At 37.3% G+C, this 22068-nt stretch overlaps 3 protein-coding genes across 3 annotated transcripts; 2 read left to right on the forward strand and 1 right to left on the reverse strand.

Moving 5' to 3' along the window:
• The first annotated feature begins 2447 nt into the window (after window positions 1-2447).
• LOC129240720 (diphosphoinositol polyphosphate phosphohydrolase 1) lies at window positions 2448-7441 on the forward strand. Its single transcript, XM_054876690.1, has 5 exons — window positions 2448-3112; window positions 3274-3494; window positions 5303-5401; window positions 5479-5634; window positions 5709-7441. Exons 3-5 carry the CDS (start codon window positions 5303-5305, stop codon window positions 5943-5945), a joined length of 492 nt encoding a protein of 163 aa, XP_054732665.1. The 5' UTR covers window positions 2448-3112; window positions 3274-3494; the 3' UTR covers window positions 5946-7441.
• Window positions 7442-7703: 262 nt separating this feature from the next.
• LOC129240721 (divergent protein kinase domain 1C) lies at window positions 7704-17145 on the reverse strand. Its single transcript, XM_054876691.1, has 6 exons — window positions 16211-17145; window positions 15995-16141; window positions 15780-15917; window positions 11207-11415; window positions 9022-9156; window positions 7704-8228 (listed from the first exon to the last, which is right to left on the reverse strand). Exons 1-6 carry the CDS (start codon window positions 16358-16360, stop codon window positions 7925-7927), a joined length of 1083 nt encoding a protein of 360 aa, XP_054732666.1. The 5' UTR covers window positions 16361-17145; the 3' UTR covers window positions 7704-7924.
• A 1246-nt stretch (window positions 17146-18391) lies between these two features.
• LOC129240524 (tigger transposable element-derived protein 2-like) lies at window positions 18392-19573 on the forward strand. The gene has a single exon (XM_054876384.1). The coding sequence runs from the start codon at window positions 18392-18394 to the stop codon at window positions 19571-19573; it is 1182 nt and encodes a 393-aa protein (XP_054732359.1).
• Window positions 19574-22068: the final 2495 nt, after the last annotated feature.

Below are 22068 nucleotides of genomic sequence, written 5' to 3' on the forward strand. Positions count from 1 at the left end.
TTTTGTTGAACAATATTCTATTGTATTATGTAAAAAAAAAATCGTGGCCGGACGAACCCCATTTTTTTTTGTTGTATGGTGGCACTCAACGTGTTAATTTACTATATAAGCTATCATCTTTTTTTTTGCACTTTAGTGTACATGTGCAGCTGCTCGCATTTGCTATAGCAAGCATATCACAATTCGCCAAAAAAACTCTAATGTGGGAAATATCACATTTCATTCGCATACTCTGGTTGAAGGTTGTGCCTAAATGTAGGCAACACTTAAGCTTCGAAATAAGTGGTCACGCTGGGAAATGCTTGCCATCAAATTCCACACTGCCATAAATTAATTTAGGGTATTTTTCCTAAGTATAAGCAATGGCTAAACATTAATATTGAATGAAAGGTTCCATTTTTTTTCATCCGCAGTCAAATATTGTAAATGCATTTTCAGGGATTTCGGTATATAATCGGCATATATACAAGGAGCAAAAGTAATTTTACGAATTTTTTTGAGAAACCTCATAAGGCAAGAAGAAGTATTTTAAAAATTTTAACAAGAACATAAGATTTTGATCTGCTCGCTTACGTTTTCAGATACACATTTCAATTTCAGGGAACTAAAAATTATATATTTAATTTATCTTCTTTCACTTCCACATGTATGATATGCAATCATTGACTTCTATTGGATTAATTACTTGTTTTCGTGCACATTCTGCACATTCCCGTACTTGTAAAATATCTAGCTCTAATGCGTGTTTGAGAGAATACAAAAAGTTACCTATGTACATCGTTGCATCGCTGCTTATATAGTTTTGCTCACATTTTCATAGCTGCGCTCTCAGCGAATTTGAAAGAGCCAGCTGATTGGCTGCCGTAACCGAGGTTATCATAGTGAAACGATTTTTAGAGGTGTGGTCAAGATCTGACCGTTAACCGGCTCTCAGCAGATTTGTAAGAATCATGCGATTAGCTGACATGGGTCGTGAAAGCGCTTCTTGACGAAAAAGCTGAGATAGTGTTGGTGATATACGAGAAAATTAACACAACTCTTTCCCATTTTACTTTGTTGCTGTCTGAATACGACTGATTGGACGACTGAGTATGTGAATACGTGTAAAAAAACAGCAGAATTCTGCTACTGAGTTCCCGATGTTTATGGTGAAAAAACTGCTGCCGAGTCCATCGTCATTTGGGGATTGCGACAGCGGTTTGTTTACGAAAGCACTGAGATTGTATTGGGGATATATGTATGAAAAAATCAACACAGTCTCCTTTTATTTTACTTCGTTGCCTTTTGAACAGCGACTGATTGGACGAGTGTGTGAAATGAGCGGCCAAAAGTATGCGAGGACGTGGCAGTTAAAGGTACTCTCACAATTTTGCTTCGAATAACCAAACCTTGTAATCTAGCATCTTTGCCCACGCGCACTTGTGCACATAACGGTTGCATATTTACCAAAATTCTCAATATTATGAGAGGAGTCAATTTAGCCATGTCTATCCCTCCCTTCGTTCGTGTTCAACAACTCGAAAAAATATTAATATATTTTAATAAAACTTGATACTATTGGAAAAAACGTATTCTTCATTTTGGTGTTTCACGGCGATTCGAACCTACGTACTCCGAATTCCGAATGGTAGTGTCGTACCAACTCATTCCGCTACGGCGGTTTTGTTTTATTATTTTCTCTGTTTGCCCACACATCTCATCTACAATTATGACAAGTCATAATTAATGACTCTTCTGTCTGGCATTTCTGTATTCTATAAAACCTAGATTTATCCGATATTCGACATCAACACTAGCAAGATTCACAATGGAACAAAAGTGTCGCTGGGCAATATTTCAAACTTTTTTTTAATTGGAAAACAATTTGAACCACAAATATAAAAAATTAATGGCTTTTATTTTCGCAAGAATTTAAAAATAATGCAAGCCGCGTTTTATGTATTTTAAAATTAAAATTAACTTAATTTTTTATGGCTTTTACTTCCGCAAGAAGTTAAATATAATGCAAGCCGCGTTTTATGTATTTTAAAATGAAAATTAGATTAAATTTTTAGGGTTCTTATTTCCGCAAGAAGTTAAAAATAATGCAAGCCGTGTTTTATGTATTTAAAAATTAAAATTAAATTAAATTTTTATGGCTTTTATTTCCGCAAGAAGTTAAAAATTAGTTTATGTTAAATAATTTTGGTAATATTTTTAATAATTTAATAATAATTTCGAAAAACTTTATATTTAACAGTCATTTGATGTAGTAGGCATTTTTCTATTAATGGTATGCGATGGTTCATTGCTGGTGTAGACGTGCGTTTAAAGTTGCTCTAAATGACAGTGAGGAATTCCTCAATAATTACAGCGGCAATTTCAGTGGATTTTTGTGACATTTGTCCAAGCAACGAACCGGTAAAGTTATTTTGACAGATTCCAATGCTTCCAAGCTAAATGGGTTGTCTAAGGTTGTCAAATTTAGTGGAATTTCTTTATGTACTCTTTGCAATTGCCGTGTGAAAATTATTTGTCGGAAGAAATTGTGATTAAAGTGGAGAATTAATTTTCTGCGTCGTCAACGAGCAGAAAATTTGCAAGATTAACTAATAATACGAATAAGAGTGCAGCCGCCGTTAGCGACGCAGCACCCGCAATCGTATGCCAGTGAGAAAGATGGGAAGCAGGTGTCCAAGAATAAGTAGATAAGCAACGTCTGGAAGCAAAATTTTTGCTTAACGACGCAGACAAAGGAAAGGCAACAATAATAACATAAGCAACTACACCCGTGAGGGAAAATATCACTCGCCAAGTAGACAGCCGACAGCAGAGCTGTGACGACGACGACAACGGCGACGACGTCGACATACAAATAACAACAAGAACAACACCTACAATAGCAGCAGTTTAGCAAAGTCAACCAGCCTGCAAAAGGCATACATGCAAAACAGCAAAAAATACACAAGAATGCTCATATTGCAAAGCTAAATACCACTTTGCCACTTTTTGCATTATTTAAAACTTTCATACGTCGTTTTTTAATACTTCCTGTGCCTCTTCTAATTGCACTCAGCTTACCGTCAACTGAGTACGGCATACCACCTATCGACCAACCAAGCGGTCGACCTACGTAAGTATCAATCAGTGAAAAACGAGCATGACGAGTGCAACGCCCACCCATTGGGGGCGCTATCAACTGTTTCCACAATTTGCTTACTTTGTTTATATTTTGGATTTAATATTTTTGCGTGCTCGCATTCGTTAATGACCACTTTCGTTTATTTCTTGCAGTTGCGATTACTTGGCGAATACTAATACATTCACGCTGTGGCAAGATATTCGCTTTTAAGAATAATAAATAACTATTTTGGAACATTCTTTTTCACAACTATCTTCAAGTTTGGTACCTGCGAATTTTCTCAGTACTGCCACGCGTTTTTCGACAGCTTCTACAACTACGAGTTTGCGGATTTAATTTTTTTAGCCGAATCAAGGATACAATTTAGTTAAAGGTATGCAAATAATTTTTCCAACAACAGCAATCCAACAACAATACAGTGCCACTTTGAGAAAAAAAATGTTATAAATATCAGCATATCAGAAAGCGAAAATTATTAAATACTCCGTGCATATGCATGTATGTATGCACAAATAGGGTAGCGGAGGGAGGTACAGTCTGCGACGAAACGATAGCACCGCAACATTTAGACCCGTTTTGACTAGTTTTCTTTTGTTAATTTGAGTGCAAGTCTTTCAAAAAACAAGAAAAAAAGAAACATTTAATTCCAAATTTAAAACTTTACATAAAAATTGGAAAAATTCCAAAAGCTTTCATCACAATTCGATTTTTTTTTTAGTTGATGGTGTTATGTTTAGTATTATGTCTGCAAAATAAGTTTTTACTTGAAGTAAGTGCAGAGAAAGTGAGCTTAAAAAGTTATAAAACCCAACGGGATCTTTTAGCAACGTCAAACTTGCACTTTATTCTATTAAAATTTTAAAGATCAATAGATTTGTGGAACAACATCAAGACTAACGCCACAAATAGGAGGCCAAACACACACAAATACGCGCAAGAAAAAACAAAAAAAAAATAATAACAAAGAAAAAGTTAGGTTATATTGGCTGCTGAAGCCACACAGCGGCTATTTTGCTCCATAGCGATACCAGCTCAAAGCAATTTTTTACCAATAGGCTGCATAGGAAAATGTGTCGTGCAATTCTAATGATGCACCGGTGTCTATCACAGCCGAATGGTTTGGTGCGTGAATACCATTCGGGAGTGCGTAGGTTCGCATTTCCATGCATCAACATCAAATAACAGAAGACGTTTTTTCTAATAGCGGTGGCCTCTCGGCAGGCAATGGCAAACCTCCGACTGCATTTCTGCCATAAAAAACTACTCATAAACACCATTTGTGGTTCGGAGTCGGCTTAAAACTGTAGATCCCTCCATTTGTGGAGCAACATCGAGACGCACGCCGCAAATAGGAGGAGGAGCTCGGCCAAACACCACACTGAAGTGTACGCGTCAATTATTTACTTTCATTGGTATAAAGTTAGGAATTTGGATTAATTTGGTTTTTGTTAAACAGACTTTTATAAACTTAAAAAAAAAAAAACAAAGAAAATGTAATCAAAAGTGGTAAATGTATGGAGGTGCTACAGTTTTTCAACGGGCTGTAAGTCACGTGCGTTTTATTGCAGCGCCAATACAAAATTAATTAATTAAACACACAAAAGCAGAGGTCAGCTCTTATCGCCGTGGAAGCAAAATTTATATATTTACACGCGAAGGCACTCGAGGGCATGACTTGCTGATCTTCGGAAGCCGGTTGTTTGGTTGTTTACAAATTGTTAAATTAGCAGATTTTCGTACAAATTAATGTGAGCGCTGTAAGGCACAGGCTCGAAAGGCTATTTGTACATTTTACGGCAGGTAAATATTTTCTTGTTTATATTTGGCAAGAAGTGTTTGCGCATGAAATATATCTACATGCAAATGTATGTGTGTATGTAGCTATGTTTGCATGAAATATAGAATGAATTAAATACTGATTGACCATATTTTTGCTCAGTGTTATCAAAAAATTCCCCAAGTCTTTAAAATGTACTAGTGCCATAAATTTTGAGCTGCCGAATGCAATATAAATATGTTTTGCGTACAACAACAATGCCAGTGTGTGATAAGCGAATTATGTAATTTCAAAAGTTATCATTAAAATCCGTGACAAGTGACACATAAATAAAGTAAAGTTCTTTTTGAACTAAGAGCTGCACATAAATTTTTGTTAATTACTACGAAAATTCTAAATTTCAGATGGTCAAGGAGAAGCCTAATTCTACACGAATTTACGATAAGGATGGCTTTCGCCGTCGTGCCGCTTGCATTTGTGTGCGTTCTGATGCAGAAGCAGAGGTGATACAATCAAATTACAAACAGCTCGCATGTAGCGCATTTATATTAATGGCTTACTTATTTTGATCTATATGTAGGTGCTGCTGGTAACCTCTTCGCGTCGCCCGGAATTGTGGATCGTGCCAGGCGGCGGTGTTGAACCCGAAGAAGAACCTTCGGTAACGGCTGTGCGTGAGGTGCTTGAAGAGGCCGGCGTTATTGGTAAGCTTGGCCGCTGCTTGGGTGTGTTTGAGGTGAGTATATGGCAAATTGAGATTAGTACTATGAAACAGTTTTAAAAATGTGTGTGTATATTTTTTTCTTGAAGAATCGTGAGCATATGCATCGCACCGAAGTGTTTGTAATGACTGTCACCAATGAGCTGGAAGAGTGGGAGGATTCGCGTAGCATTGGACGTAAACGTCAGTGGTTTTCAATTGACGATGCGCTCACTCAATTGGCACTACATAAACCGACACAACGACACTATTTAATGCAATTACGGCATTCGAAGTACAATACGACCACTTCGAGCACACCGCCAGTCTCTCCCACAGAAACATAAGGATAAATGAGATACTGTCACACTCACACAAGCGTAGATGCAGTGCAACTACATACGATTACGTTGGCCGCGACACGTGGATCGTAGACTTAAGCGACAAACACACACACAGACACACCCATACACATATATAGATATAAAATACATTCATAACAAGGTGCTTGCACGCATCACCTATTGCGCTGTTAGACAAACTGCAAATATTGTTTCACCATAATACACTTTGAGTACCAATTCTTTGCGCATTCGCACCCCATTCACGACAATATACTATAGATTTACTTTTACAAATGGAAACGTATTCAAGCACACCTATACACACACACACATGATGGCATCATCATTAATTATGAAGTAAAGTGAAATTATAATATGCAATATCATTTTAAGTTAAATTTTGTTCGAAATAGGCAGACGTCTATAGACTTTTTTTAAAATTATGCTCCACATCAATAAGCCACGTTCATTAATAACATTAAGATCTTTTGTAATGCTGTAATAAAGTCTGTAACGATTAAGTTAAACAAAATGTGAAATGAAAAGAATTAATTGAACATTTTCTGATAAATAGTGCAGAAATCGAAACTACATATGAATGCAAACTCTATTGTTGACTTTAACTGGAACGCATATCCGGTGCAGAGGGAACTCGAAATTTCGCGCAGAACACATAATTATATAGAAATATTATATTTTCATATAATATAAAATTTAAATCGAAAATAAATAAGGGAATGGTTACATTGACGAAGAAATTTCTGCAACTCAAAAAAAAGTTTAACTACAAACTTTGAAAAAATTGCACATTTTTGTAAATTTCTACTTAGATTTTCTACTATTTTATAATTTAAATGAAACGAAAAGAAATAAGATGCTTATATGTAACTACTTACTATTGTAACGTACATTGAAGTTGCGCCAAACTGCTTTTTGTGGAAGCAATGACATTGATGAAATTATGTAATCAAAATTCTAAAAACAAACAAAAATAAGAAAAAAGTATCTAATGTTGAAAACAATGAAAGTAACCGTAACTAAAACGGTTGATTCAAACATGTGAAATTCCGTATACAATTTGTGAGCTGTTTGTAGATATTTGATTTTCCGAAGATTTTTTTCTTTTTTTTTCGTTTACATTTTGACATTTACTGCACCAGTTGCCTTCCGTATTGAATAGATTGCCTGTATGTTAGTATCCGCCGTATACCCGCCCGTTCATTAGACAACAACCCACTTGTGCTTTTTCCCGTAAACACTTTAGTCTCATTCTTACAACAAAAGAAATATAATACTATTCGGGCATTGGTTGTTGGACATAACTTCATACCGGCTGCATTTCATTATTTTGCTACTGTAGATCATAGAAAATTCGTGGGAAATTTACTTTTTAAAGTATTTAAAACACGATTTAATCAACTAATCGCAGTCACTGACATTGTTAAGGAAGGAAAAGTAATTTCTAATTTAAATGTAAAGAGTAAATTATAAATAATAAAATATAATAATAATAAAAGCAAAAATCTTTTAAATATTGCAAAATAAAAATATAATAAAATTAATAAGAATAATAATAGCATTAACTTAAATGATAATAATATTAGTAACAACAATAACAATACCTATAATAATAATAAAAATAAATTATAAGACAAAAATTACTGTTATTTCAAAACAAACAAAAAACACAAAATAAAAATAAAAATAAAAAAACAAGCAAACGAAAAACAAAAAGATTTATTGTGAATGTAAAGCCAGAAATAATAAAAATGATACAAATATTACGCACGCTTTAGTTTTTCTACAATCATTTAATTTCCATGTAAATTTTTTATTTTTATGTAAATAAAGTAACATTGGCGATTTTGGAGCTTTATAAAACTTTTGCAATATATAATTTGTACGTATGTATATGTGTATGCCACCGATTGGTTTTTATAAAAATGTAAAGTCTATGCCACTTTGGATCACCGCATCCAATTTTACCATTTATTGCGATCCTTTGACATTGGATGCAAACACCTATCTTCATAGAGTCGCAAAACATGCGTCGTTGGCCGCATTTTCAGTTCTGTGAAATGTTGCAGATTGGCCCTAACAAAATCACACAAAACCTCCAAATTATCATTCGTTTGTGCGCCGTTGCAAATTTGCTTCTGTTTGTCGCAACTGCCGCGGCATTGGTGCCAGTCACAATCGCTATCGCGCCAGCAACTTTTACCGCTCGCCAGGCGTCTATTCACTTGGCTCTCCAGTTGTATATAATCCGCATTTAAGGCTTTAAATCTATTTAAAAAAAAAGAGGTTTTTTAAATTTACAAAATTTTACAAAAAAATTTACAAATTTACAAAAAAAATATTTTAAGGGTTAGGGGTAGTCAGAATTTTCCAAACAAAAAAAAGGTTTGTTTGCATTTTCTTAAAGTACATATCGTCCCCTTAGTATAACAATAGCCTATGTGCTCATAGGCTATTATTTTTTTTATTGAATTTTTGGATTCTCCATTGTCGATTTTATATGTGGTCAAAATTTTCTCAAATTCTAGTTCCACAAAGTGGGTCAAAACGTCAGTCAAAAAATAATAAATATTTACAGACATAACGAGATTTGAGTGAGAGCTACTTTCGACAAAAAGTTTGAAATTCATTTTCTCAAAACATCAAAAAATTTATAGGCTATTTTAATACTAAGGGGACGATATAATATCTTAAAAATATTGTGTGAAAGTGTGAAGTGAAGCCGGCAAATACTTTTCGAGTTATTCAACAATTAACAAAAGGCGCTCAGGCGCTCCGTAGCGGATAGCAAAACTTTAAATGCGTTTTTCCTATGTTTTTCGAACTGGTGATCACTGTAACTTAAAAACCGCTTGGTAGATTTCAATAAGATTTATACTGCTTTCGAAAAACCTAAAAAAAGTCGTGCCTGATCGAAGGTTTTTTTTTTAATTCCAATTTTTTTTTAAACAATTAACTGTCGCTTTTTTCTCGAAAATCTGAAAAATATTTCCTGAGGCCGCCATATTGTTAATTTTCAAAAAAAAGCCTCTGACTGCCCCTAACCCCTTAAACACTTCACCTTAAATTTGAAGTTAAACCAAATTGGTGTAAATTAACTTTACAGATTTTTAAAGGATCCGGCCGAACCATATCCAAACGCGCAATATAATCTAAGAGTCTCTTGAAGAGCATTTGTTGCGGCGCATCGCCCAAGCTGCAATGAAAATAAGTAGTGCCTGATAATAAGCTATAATACAGTTTTTAAATTTCACAAAAATAAGTTCACATCCATGAATGTCACCCAATGGGTGGCTGTCAAGGTTTTTGGGGGTTTAAAGTTCATAGTTATTTTACTGTTTCTAACTCTCGAAAATTTAAGGGGTTATATACAGTTAGAATTTTCAAAAAAACGATTTTTTTTAATTTTATTTCTTCTATCTATATTATCTATTTTTTTATTTTTTATATCTTAATGTACATATATTTAGGTAAGAATACACACAGAAAATTTAATATCGTTCCGGTGAATATTTTCGGAGTTACACGCGAATTTGAAAAGGCGTTTCAGAGTGCTTGAAAGTGATTTTCAAACTTTAAACGAGTGTTTTCAATGTCGGTAACCAACATTACTCGAAAACGGCTAAACCGATTAGTCTCAAATTTTAACACGAGCTTCTAAATATATTTTATATATATATTATATATAATTTTTAGTAATTAATTTTGGTCAAAAGTTATTTTTTTTTGTTGAGAAACCACCATTTTGTCAAAAAAATTTATTTTGCTTATTACTTCGATTAATTACTAGATTTAACATTACTTTAACGAAATATGTTTAGTTTTTTAATTTCAGAGGATCCAGTTCAGAGATATAGTGGACACCGCAAAACGTCTTTTTTGAGAGGAAATCTCGGAGATCAACTGTGCCTCCTTTCCACATAAATATTTTTACTAATATTAAGTCTTAAAATACAGTTAAAATATGACATAATATGTATAAATTTTTAGGTCAATAAATTTAAAAGTTTTCTCAGAAAAAATTCCGGAAAATTCGCTTTTGTCGGCCTTCTAACTGTATATAACCCCTTAAACAAAATATAATAGAAAAAGTAAGGAAGTGTTAAATTCGGTCCGTTCCGAGTTTTATATACCCGGCACATTTCAGCAAAATTTAATTAGGGGTGACTGTTAATTTCTGGCATCAAACTAACTCATGGAGATAGAGAGTTATTGGATGCAGTCGAGCTGTGATAATTGCGGCAGTGCTAATTCTTTTGCTTTATGCCAAAAAAGGAGCAGAAGGGCTTTTTATTGGCCCAATCCCATTTTTCGGATTTAACAAAAATAATATAAAACAGGAAATCAAAAATGGATCCAAATAAAAATCATCGCACACTGGAACGGCACAAGCGGCCTTAATCACTCCAAAAGTTTTTGAACTTCAATGCCAACAGAGCAAAAACTGCTCCAACCCTAGATAAAAAGGGCCTCACATTACTCTGTGGAGCACTTACAGGTCACTTTACCTGTAATAAACTGTTTACCACTATAGGATTATCTAGTACAAGATCATGCAGGTTCTGCTGTGATGAAGAGGAGTCTATGGAACACTTAATTACCAACCAACTATCTGGCATTAGGCCACAGGAGACACAGAATCCTGGGTTCGTACCTACTAGAGGAGAAGGACCTAAATCGCTCCTTCCTAAGGAGCTGGTTCAATTCCTCGGTATGCTAATTAATTAAGTAATTACGGGCGCACAATAAATCAATTTGGTCGCAGTGCGTAAAGGTCTTAGCCTAATCCGTACAACCATTACCATTACCATTAGCCTGAGCCTATTAACTGAACCTGAGCCGACTAACTCCACTTCACAAGGGGCTGACAGCAGACATTTCTTCGTTGGGGAATACACCGACTTACCGCCGTTTGTACACCGCTGTCACTCCTAAACTTCCGTTTTTAAATCAGACTAAGTGTTGCTAGTTCACGTCCATTCATTGACAAGTTTCAGCCAGTGCCTAATTAACGATTCTTGTGAAAGTCCTCTGCCTACTTTGTCAACGTTAACGCTGCAAAGATCACGTTGATCTTTTATAGAGGCATCCCTAAGAGCATAAATGTTCACTCAAAAATTGGTGGAGAAAAAATCCACCTTATTACGTCACCTATGGTTGTACTTACAAAACCGCTTATTTCGATGGAAAAGTGGTAAAAAATCTATATGTGTATGTAGATATGTACCTATTCGAGTGATACTTACAAATATCGTGTGAAAAAGTTGCGCATTTCTGTTGTCTTCAAATCCTCCACAGCATAATAAGGACCGCATGTGCCCAGTATTGTGGGAAATAGTTCTTCATCTTCGAACAATTTGCTCATCAAGTAGTTGTGGTCCTTAAAAAGCTGATAGAAATTCAGCATTTGATCCTTATTATTTCTATCGATTTCTTCCTTAATTAAAAAACTTAGCTGTCATGAAAAATTGTAAGAAAAATGATTAATTAACGTGTAAAGTTGTTTTCAAACTGCAGATAGTAGAGATATTTTTTCTTATATCTATAGAAACGTCGACTATATATGTTTTTGGCTTATTCGGTGCACCATCTGATAAAATTTGAAGTCAAAAACATATTAAGATGGCGCATAAAACTAAAGGAAAAAAAATCGGTAGATATCGACTTTACCTACAACAAAATCCGATGGCTCCCTCTATGCATAAACGGAGCACAAATAATATATAAGTACTGCTATATAACCAGATGCTCAAACCAATTTGGACCTATGGAATACAACTCTGAGGTTGCTCAAGCTCTCTCAACATATTAATAGCGAGACTTCAGCTCTGATCGATCGGAATGAGTGGAAAGAAAGATTGAAGCGTAAAAAGACGCATCACTCCACGCAGCAGCCAAATACTTCGCAAGGAGCAACACCCTATACAAATTGTTCGTTAATTAGTTATATACGAGGGTGGATCAATAAGTGCCCGTGTTTGATGACAGAGGCCGTTCCTGAGGGAAGTTGGTGTTGGCATCGTGCGCTGTGATCTATCCAACGACGACAAAACGAATTTCAGACTGAATGAGGTTAGTTTGGATTTGGCAGCTATGAAAGAAGTATCGTTCGGTAATTCGCTTTTTGTTTTTGGATGGGAAAAATGCGGGGAGATATAAGTAAAGTTTGATGCTGTCTATGTGGATGTTTCGCCATCTATGACCATTCTTAGATATTGGCTCAACGAATTTAAATGTGGACGAACATCCGTTTTTGATAAGGAGCGAAGAGGACACCCGGCAGACGTGGTTACCGGAGAAATCATTCAAAAAGTTCACGACATGATTCTCGCTGATCGACGAACGAAAGTGCGCGAAGTAACAAAGGCTACAGTGTGTGAATTTGTCATAGTGCATTTTTTCGTCGAGTTGGCACCGTTGATGAAACCTGGATTCATCACTACAGACCAGAAACTAAGCAACGGTCAAAACAGTGGATTTCTAACGATGAATCTGCTCCAAAGAAGGCGAAGACAGTCCCATCGGCCGGAAAGGTCATGACGACGATTTTTTGGGATGCGAACGGCGTCATCCTCATGGAATTTTTAGAAAAAGAAAGAACTATCACTGGACTACTATTACAATGAGTTATTGGACCGCTTTCACAAAAAATTGAAGGAGACACGGACGCATTTGGTGAAAAAGAAGGTCGTGTTTGCACCTCTGTTGTTGTTGTTGTTATTGTTGTTGTAGCAGCACAAACTTTCCCCATACATATATGGAGAATGCTGCTGAAGTGACAGCCCTTGGCCGGATATAAATCCGGGTCGTTCCGGTAGCGTAGAACCTCTGCCTTCACTGACGGTTCAAGATGGAATCGGGAGTCGGAACAGGGGTTTTCCCTAACTCCCTTAAACTGCCGAATACTCCTAATGTTTTTCAAGCAGAAGTCTTTGCGATCCTGCAGGCATGCAAAATGCTTAAGGAACGCGGGAGCGAGGGAGATATTAACATTTTCTACGATAATCAAGCCACGATTAATGCTCTGACGGCGCCATGGTGCAGAATGAAGCTAGAAAACTCCTGTAAGGAGGAGATCAAATCTCTTGGATGTGCAGGTAACATTTCTCTGATCTGGGGACATAGGATCGTAGAGGGAAACGAAATTGCTGATGAGCTTCCCAGAAAGGGAACTGAATTGGCCTCAGATACCTCCGACAGTTGTTACAGGGGAACTGCACAAATTATTTCTCAAAAAGTCCTTTGGAATCGTCGTCATTCAATTTCCAAACTATGCTATGTTTTCGGTCACTCGGTCACTCGGTCACTGGACGATCGTCACATACGTGAAAAAGCTAGGGTTACCATTTAACCCCCATTGCAGGAGCTGTGGGGACCTTTCAAAGAAGGAGACTGTTGAGCACATTCTGGGGAGCACGGCCGGAGATAGTGCGCCAATCTAAATTCAATCAATCTTCTCCATTATATCGACAACCTTAGCTGGCTGTAGATATCTGCCTGTTGGAGGTCTCATAGTGGTAGCAAAATGCCAGACTGGCACTTCAACCTACTTACCTTCACCACGATGACGCAACAGTACATTCATCCAGAAGTGTCGCCGCTAAGCTGCATGAATTGCCTTATGGATTGCTGCCGCACCCCCTATCTAGCCGATCTGGCTCCCTGCGACTTTTCCTTGTTCCCTAACATGAAGAAATGGTTCGCGGGGGAAAACATTAGTTCAAACGATGATGTCATCGCCCAGACCCTTGGGCGGGTAAAAGTTGAATAGTCTGCTTCACATTCACTCTTGGTTAAAGTCAACGAAAACGTCTTGCACTTGTGAGTCTATCAATATAGCATTAGATGACCTTCATACCAAAATCATCCGGTTTACTAGTTTAGGCAAAAGGGTACCGTGAACGTTTTCATACAATGGCCAAAATATACTCGGACCAAAACAGTTCTCAAATGGACTCGCACAAAGATCGATTAATTGGAGAATTAGCATTGTAAAGCGTTTCATATAAGCCTAAGCGAAAAGTATCGAAACTGCGAAGGTTTTTCTAAATGAAACATGAAATCAATTAATCCCCGAGAGGATGTCGAGAGGTAAAGGAGACGTCAAAAGGGATCTTCTGATATTTAATGATAATAAGCCAATGAATTGACAAGAGTTTTAAGATGGAATAGGTTCAGAAAAATTTAAGGAGTGGAAAGCAAAACGTAGTAATATAAAGAACGTTTCAATAGGATTCGGCACAGTCTCACAAAGCTCGAGGGATCCACGAATAGCTAAAAAACAACGTTCCGAACTTCATAGCGTCCACGCAATGACTCTGAAACTCACCAGACGCGAATCCAATGGATTATTCTTTTTTGGCCATTTGAGAGAGCAAGATCCGAACTAAAAGATTCACCCTTGCCGAGGCGTTGAAAAAAGCCATTGACCGCGAGTGGGCCAAAGTACCTGCCAGTCACTTTCGGGCAGCTTTCACATCGTTTCTGGACCGTCTCAAGGCCATAGTCAAGTCAAAAGGTGGTCATATCGAGCAAAAGTAAGTTGATTCTTAATTTTGTATTAATTTCCCACATTTTTTGTTTTGAATTGAATAAAAGTAATTTTCGAAACTAAATTGACGGCCTTTTTAATTGGTTACACTTCTAGTGCCGGACCCAGTATTTATAATTTTTTATTTCAAAAGGTGGTACCTCAAGGGGGGAGCCTGCTTTAGAGGCTTCAAATAATCGATTTTTTTTTTACTTAAATGCCTTCCCAAACTATCCAAGAATGTGTTCTCCAAATTTCAGAAGCAAATTCAAAATATTTTCGGAGTTACAGAAGAAATTGTGAGCAAGCGTCGAGCAGGTATACGAGCGGCCGGATCGCTCGAAGTGCGATTTCTCGGTTTTTTATTTTTGCGAGTTTTCCTAACTGGCGGGAAAGATAGGGAAAAAGTTAAACGTCCTATCGAAACGAGATAACATTGATTGTATTCGGAATTAAATTCTCTTCTAATTGAACCTAAAAAACCTTAAGAAAGTTATGATTAACCCACTTTTTAAATAATCTAAAGTGAATATGTTTTTCCAAAAAAAATTAAATTTTTTTTAATTAGCGAAAAATTGTTGAATTTCTCACTTTTTGCTTAATTTTCGTGGTTTAACTAGAAGCTATACTATACTAAAATAAAAATTGTTTTGGGTTTTTGGTTTCAGATAAAAATTGCGACCTGCATCTTTCCCGCCGCACGACACATGCACACTCGAGGCGCCTCGGCAAAATGCTTGTATCAGGCATAATATGACATATATTTGAATGAAAAAATTGGAGAAGACTGTTGAAATATATAACAATAAAACCTGAAAGTATCGTTTCAATCGAATATTTCTTTCCTTCCCAAAAAAAATCCACGAAAAAATCGATTTTTTCAAGCCTCTAAAGCAGGCTCCCCCCTCAACTGAACAAATTTTCAATTTTTGTGATTTTTCTCGCCAACAATTTAATGCAAATGTTTACTGTTTTTGCGTTCGTATACTTTTTTGATATTTTTCTTTTCGAGAGCGAACTCTAAGAAGTTGAATTACTGAATAATTTTTATATGAACAAAACGGATATAACAAAGAGGAAGGGTTTCAAACATCACTTCATGCGCTAATTGGATGCTGGGCTAAATATTTCTTTGGCGCTATTACCAATCAAATGGGCTGCACTACCAATCCCTGTGTGGGAATAACTAACACCTCGGATAGTGCAACGGTTTACGAAACCACTTGACGGTTGCACAAATAAATAAAGATCATTTAAAAGGCTTCATTTATTATTTACTAAATACTTGCCGTGTTCTCTTCCAGCGTTACATTGTAGTTGACCAAAAGGTGCATTTTGATAATATGATGAAAGTCCTCAAGTTTCGGGTAATTCAGCTTGCCTGATTTGCTTCTCCATGCCAGGTCGTTATCCATTTCTTTGGCACGCTAAATTAAAAGTGATGAATGCAGCATTTCAATGTCACAAATTTTCTTCTAAAGTTTGCGTTAAAGTTATGTCTCACCCTGAACTCGATGATATTTCCATTCTTCTGGGCAGTGAATCGAAATGGAGAGATTGCGCTGCATTTGATGTTCACAAAAGGCGACGATTTCTTGCAAAGTTCCTCACACAGTGAACCGTTATACATCCCGTTTTTGTACATCATACACTACGGAAGAGAGAATGTACTACGTAGCATTTTTGAATCAAAAACTGCGTGCGAGGCATTTTCACTTACAATTTTCTTAGTTCTTTTTTCCCTTAAAGCGCTAGAGCAAAAATAATGAGAAGTGAACACGACGCCAGCCAGCACAAGCAACACTATGAGCACCATATAGCAGGGAAATTGCATGCGCCGCAATCTACGTCTGATGGATGTGAAGAGCATTCTGAAGATGTTTTCTGTTGTACACTCAGGCAATCACTTTCGAAGAATATTATTTGTGCAGAAATCACTGGTTTGTTTACCCTTTCATATCTATGAAATGTTTTATGCAATTTTCGTTTACCGCCGTTTTTGACGCAAGAAATACGGAAGCAAATATTTTCCCACTTTGTTTGTATATATTTTGGCAACGTCAACACACACTACGCCACTAAAAGCTGGAGAGTGCTAGCATATGCTGCAGCGGGTCTGGCGGTGAACGCGTAAGTATGTTTTGACATATGTGGGACATGCGCAGAAGCTCCAAAGGCCGCTATGTGCTCCTCTTTTAAAAGTTTAAATCACATTAACGAGCAGAAAAATACTTAGTTAAAAAAATGAAGTTTTTTTTTCGCAGGTATTAAATATTTAAAATCTTTTTTTTACACCAAAAACAGGTCCCAGGTTCATGACTAAAACACTTGCGCAAATATTTGGGGAAAATACCCATGACCTGCCCCATGAGTTTTAAAAAAAGGGTTATAAGGGGGAGTAGAGGGGGTATTCGACTTTCTAAAAGTGAAAACTTCACTTGTCGGCGGCAATATTTGGTCTCGTGAGCCCAATGACTTTGATAGTTTTCAAGGTTTAGCACAATCGGCGCACTTTATAAAAGCTCACGCAAAAGATAAATTTTGTTTAAAACACAAAAACTTTTCTTAATAATTTAAATTATTAACTTAAAATCTTCACAATGCCTAACTTCATTTTTAGTATCACAACTTTCTTGCACGGCTCATATTCACAAATGACGGCGAGAATAACAAAAATTGTGAAGTAGCGGTACTTTAAGGGGTAAGACCACGCTAATGGCAAGGAAAACGGTTATAAACACTTTCTTTGACGACACTATTCGACATAAACTTTTACACATTTATTTACGTTAAGTATACGCGTAAACAAATTTGGCAGTCGATTCGGGGAAACAGAAGGAAAAGGAAACCAGAAGGAAAAGGAAAACAGAAGAAAAAGGAAAACTGAAGGAAAAGAACCAAACAGGTGGAAAATAAAAGAAAGGGATTAGATGATAACGAAGGTGACGACCAACAGTGGCTGGCTATGTTTGTATGATTTTAACCGGTTGAAGTTGCTGATGAAATTTATCTGGTGGGATATTTAGACCAGCAAGATCCGCAGGTGTATCAAAAAAGTGAAAGCTCACATGTCTGAATCTTATCTCGACGAGAGCAGGGCAGCTAAGATGATTCCAAGTCATCCTTCAGACAGCTTCTGCAGAAAGGATGTGAACCAATCTCAAGTCTCACCGCAAGGACACCTAACGGAAAGTGCCCGATAAGGATACCTACCAAATTCGAGAGATACGGCTTTGTTAGCCTTAGAAATTGCCTCGAGCGCCCCCGATGTACCCGTGGCCAGAAGGATCTCGCCACTTCATACGTTTGCGCACTAGCCAAGCGCTCGCTGAGTTGACGCGTTTCGCATTTTTCCAGGAGTAGACCAAAAGTTTTCAAGCAAACCCCAATGTTGTTGTTGTAGTAGCAAAAACATTCTCCATACATGTACGGGGAGTGCTGCTGGAGTGACAATAGTCCTTGGCCGGATATATAGCAAATCCGGGTCGTTCCGGTAACGTAGAACTAACTGTCGGAATCTCTAATCCTCTCGTTTTGTGATGAAACCGTCTCCAGGGTCCCCTATCTAGTCAGCTCATCCACCCAGCAGTTTCCCTCTATGTCGCTATGACCGGGAACCCAAATGAGCCTAATATCGAAGTACAGTATAATTCCTCTTAACCGGCTTCGTATTAACCGGTCGACGGATTAACCGGCCTGTTTACAACAGCCGAGCGCAATGCAATATTTTCCAAGAAATTCACCGACGATGCGGCTGGGATTACCCCGATATTACGGGGAGATCGCGGCGAAGTAAACTATTATATAAACGATGTTAGATAGGATTTTGTCGTTTGTCGTTTTGATCAATTTGGTTTGTTTTTGCTATGGGTACGGACATAACATAGTTCTTTCCTTAACAATGAGTGCAAAGCGCAAACGAATTGTGGTTTCGATGGGTACACGTTTAAAAGTGCTAAGGCGGATTGATAATGGTGAATCCGTAGCGAAAATATGTGCAGAATTTAATGTTGGAAAAAGCACTGTAAATGACTGGCGAAGAGATAGGCGTTCCATTGAGGAGTTTTGCTCGAAAATGGAATCTGATAGAAATCTGGGTAGCCGTTGTACGAGAAAAAAACCGATTTGCGAGGTCATCGATGAAGCTTTGTGGATCTGGTTTCTTCAAGAACGTCGAAGAGGTACACCGATTTTGAAAGAAAAAGCTTTGGCTATCCACCAGAAGATTAATATTGGAGGTGACTTTGTGGCAAGTGATGGTTGGCTTAATCGATGGAAGAAGCGACACGGAATTCATTTCGCACATGTAAGTGGAGCAAAAATGTCTGCTGATACTTCTGGTGCGGCAGAATTCAAGGCTAAGTTTGGTGAAATGGTTAAAACAGAGGAATTATCTCCACAACAAGTCTATAATATGGACGAGACCGGGCTAAACATTAAAATGTTACCAGAAACAACTTTTCTAGGCAGTCATGAACAGTCTGCCTCTGGCTTCAAAAAGAACAAAGAACGTATTACAGTTGCCGTTTGTTCGAATGCAGCAGGGACTCATAAAATTCCTCTTTTCGTTATTGGCAAGTCTGCTAAACCACGGGCATTCAAAAACTTGAATCCATCTTCCCTTCCGGTTTATTATAAGTCGCAAAAATCAGCGTGGATGAATTCAGACTTGTTTAAAGAGTGGTTTAATTTGGAGTTTGTTCCAAAAGTTAAAAAACATTTAAAAAGTGTAAACTTGCCTATTAAAGCAATTCTTGTGTTAGATAATGCTCCAACCCATCCTCATGACTGCGCTGTAGATGACATAAAATTAGTTGATCTTCCTCCTAATGTGACAAGCTTAGTGCAACCAATGGACCAAGGAGTGATCGAAAGCTTAAAAAGACGATACAGGCGTAAACTTGTTTCTGAAATTCTGCAACATTCGGAGAGTGAAGACAAAGGTCTCTTAGAAGTCATCAAAAAGATCAATATCAAGGACGTTATCTATATGTTAGCTACAGTATTTCAAGAAATGCCCTCTTCAACGTTTGTTAAGGCTTGGAAAAAACTTTGGCCAGATGTTGAGAATCTAATCTCATGAAGAAGCCAAAAATGTGATGCAAATTGCATTGAAATACATTGAGCAGCAACATGAGTTAACAGCATTAGACGTTTTGGTGATTAGAAAATGGAGGGATGTCGCATTCAGAAATTCACTGAAGGTTAAAAAACAGAAGAAAATCACAGACTTTTTCAAAAAATAATTATTACACTTATATTTTATTGATGTAACACATTAACGTATGTAAATATGAAATACATAAATATGTAAAAAATACTTCTTCATTTTTTTATATGTATGTATACAATTTATTATACAAGTACACTTCGGATAAACCGGTCAAAACGGCAACCGGCCAGGTATGCAGTCCCGAGGTGACCGGTTAAGAGGAATTGTACTGTACTCCGACGCAATCGACAGAGAAATCAGGCATTCCCCGACTAATTACGAGCGCATAAACAACGAGCCCAAGGTCTTAATTTCCGCTTAGCTGTAGGAGTAGATATTTACGTCCTTTACAGTAATTATAGAAGTAAGTAACCAGTTCACTGCTTCCTTAATGCGGCTGTCTTCTCTTGGAAAACACTACATTGGGCCAAAGGCCAAAATTCGAGCTAGAATACCCCGTCACCAACACTGCCGCCCAACTTGGAGCCATCTAACTTCGAGCGGTCCGTAAGCATGTTTGCCATGCCATGTCGCCAATTGTTGCACACCGCCCACTCCACCCTTGAAGGGATATGAAAGGAAAAAAATACGAGCGAGAGCATTAAAACGAGTTTTATTTAGGAAGTAACGGCAATCAATAAATCCTGCAATGATTTCAAAGACAAAGCACGTCGGCAACAAAGCACGCTGCGTTGCTCCAAGGGCATGACATTTATCAATAAGCAACGAGGACAATAAGACTAAGATAGGATATAAATATTCCTCTAGATATACGAGGTATATGAACCGTACTGAAGATGAGTACAACAGTTTGGGAAATGAAGAACAATTAAAGCGATCAAGGTCAGAAACAATTCAATTTGTGTGAGTGAAGAAGTTGCGCTTGCAGGCAAAATAAACACCCAACTCGTTTCATTCACTAATTGTTTTTAGGGGGAGACTAGAGATACTCGCTAGGGTAGGAACTCATTACTTTTGCATAAGTGGTATAATGGCATTTAGAGGTGTTGAGGCGCACACCAATTATCAAAAATTATAAAGCTCACCCCATAGAATGATTGAATCTATTGGACATTTAATGTCACAATAAATCTTCAACTCATCCGCATATTAAAGGAAATTACGTTCAGAAAAACACGAGTAAATATCATTAATAAAGAGGGTGAATCACTACGAATAGTCACAAATATGAGGAACACGAGAAGGAGCAATAAAAGGATTAGACGATACATTATCAAGTCGGACGACGCAGGGTATATTATCTTCAAGTTTCGAAAACCAGGGTATGTCAAAAGCTTTAGAAAAACAGGTGTAAATTTTATCAATTTGGAGCCCTTTCTTAAGGCTGCCAAATTAGTTAGCGAAGATCTAACAGCGACGAAGCCACGTTGATTAGGACACAACAAAAGCTCAACGGGAAAGTATATTTTACTCTTAACTATGCACTCAAAGTTTGAGACGGTGGCTAGTTTGGAAATCGGCCTATAATTCTCAAGTCATGCACTAAAACTCCGACAGATAGTGGCATGTTAAAAATGTGCTTCAAATGCACAATCAGCGAGAAACAGCTTTTAAATCAAATAACAGAGAGGCCATCTAAACCGTTGATAGTGGATAGTTTGAGCTGATTAATGCCATTAGATACACGCTTGTCTATCAAACTTAATTTCCTAAAGTTGATGGGCGTAACTAAATTTTACAAGAGATCTTCACTATTGGGGGTACAATGAAAAGATGACAGATTGCTAGCTTTGGCCATCCGCTACGGTGAAAGTAGCCGAGTAACTTCGGCTGCCACGTCATGAGGGATTCGGCAGCTGAATGTTACTTCGGTGTCGTCTGAACAGCGGACGAGTGTGTGAATAGGTGTGAAATGTACAGGTAGAATTCTGCTGTTGAGTCCCCGCTGACGAGGTGGCTAAATTTACTCTCACGATTTGGCATCGGATGGCCAAACCTTGAAATCTTTCATCCTTGACTGTGGGTTATTCAAACATAGCGAAGGTCGTTGTGTCTAAAAAAATCTTCGATTTCTACAAACTGTTTCGTATTTTAAAGCTAATCTTTGCTTCCAGGTTTTTTTTGGCACAAATTGTATTAACGTACAAAAGGGGGCGTATCTGAAAGCCAATATGGGCTAAACAGTCATAAATTCCAGTAAATTACAGATTTAAGGCGGCTCCGAAGGCCAGATGGTTTTTTTATGAGGAGATTTTTCAACGCAGAAATTTACTTGGAGGTCTGCCATTGACCTTTATTAGAAAAAAAACGTTTCTCATTATTTGGTGTCTCAAGCCCAGGGCTTCGAGCTCGCGCCCTTCCGAATGATAGTCAAGCAGTCCTGCTTGGCTTCGACGGCCGCCGTT

Source organism: Anastrepha obliqua, chromosome 3 (genome assembly GCF_027943255.1).
Source record: "Anastrepha obliqua isolate idAnaObli1 chromosome 3, idAnaObli1_1.0, whole genome shotgun sequence".
In the NCBI taxonomy this organism is placed as follows: Eukaryota; Metazoa; Arthropoda; class Insecta; order Diptera; family Tephritidae; genus Anastrepha; species Anastrepha obliqua.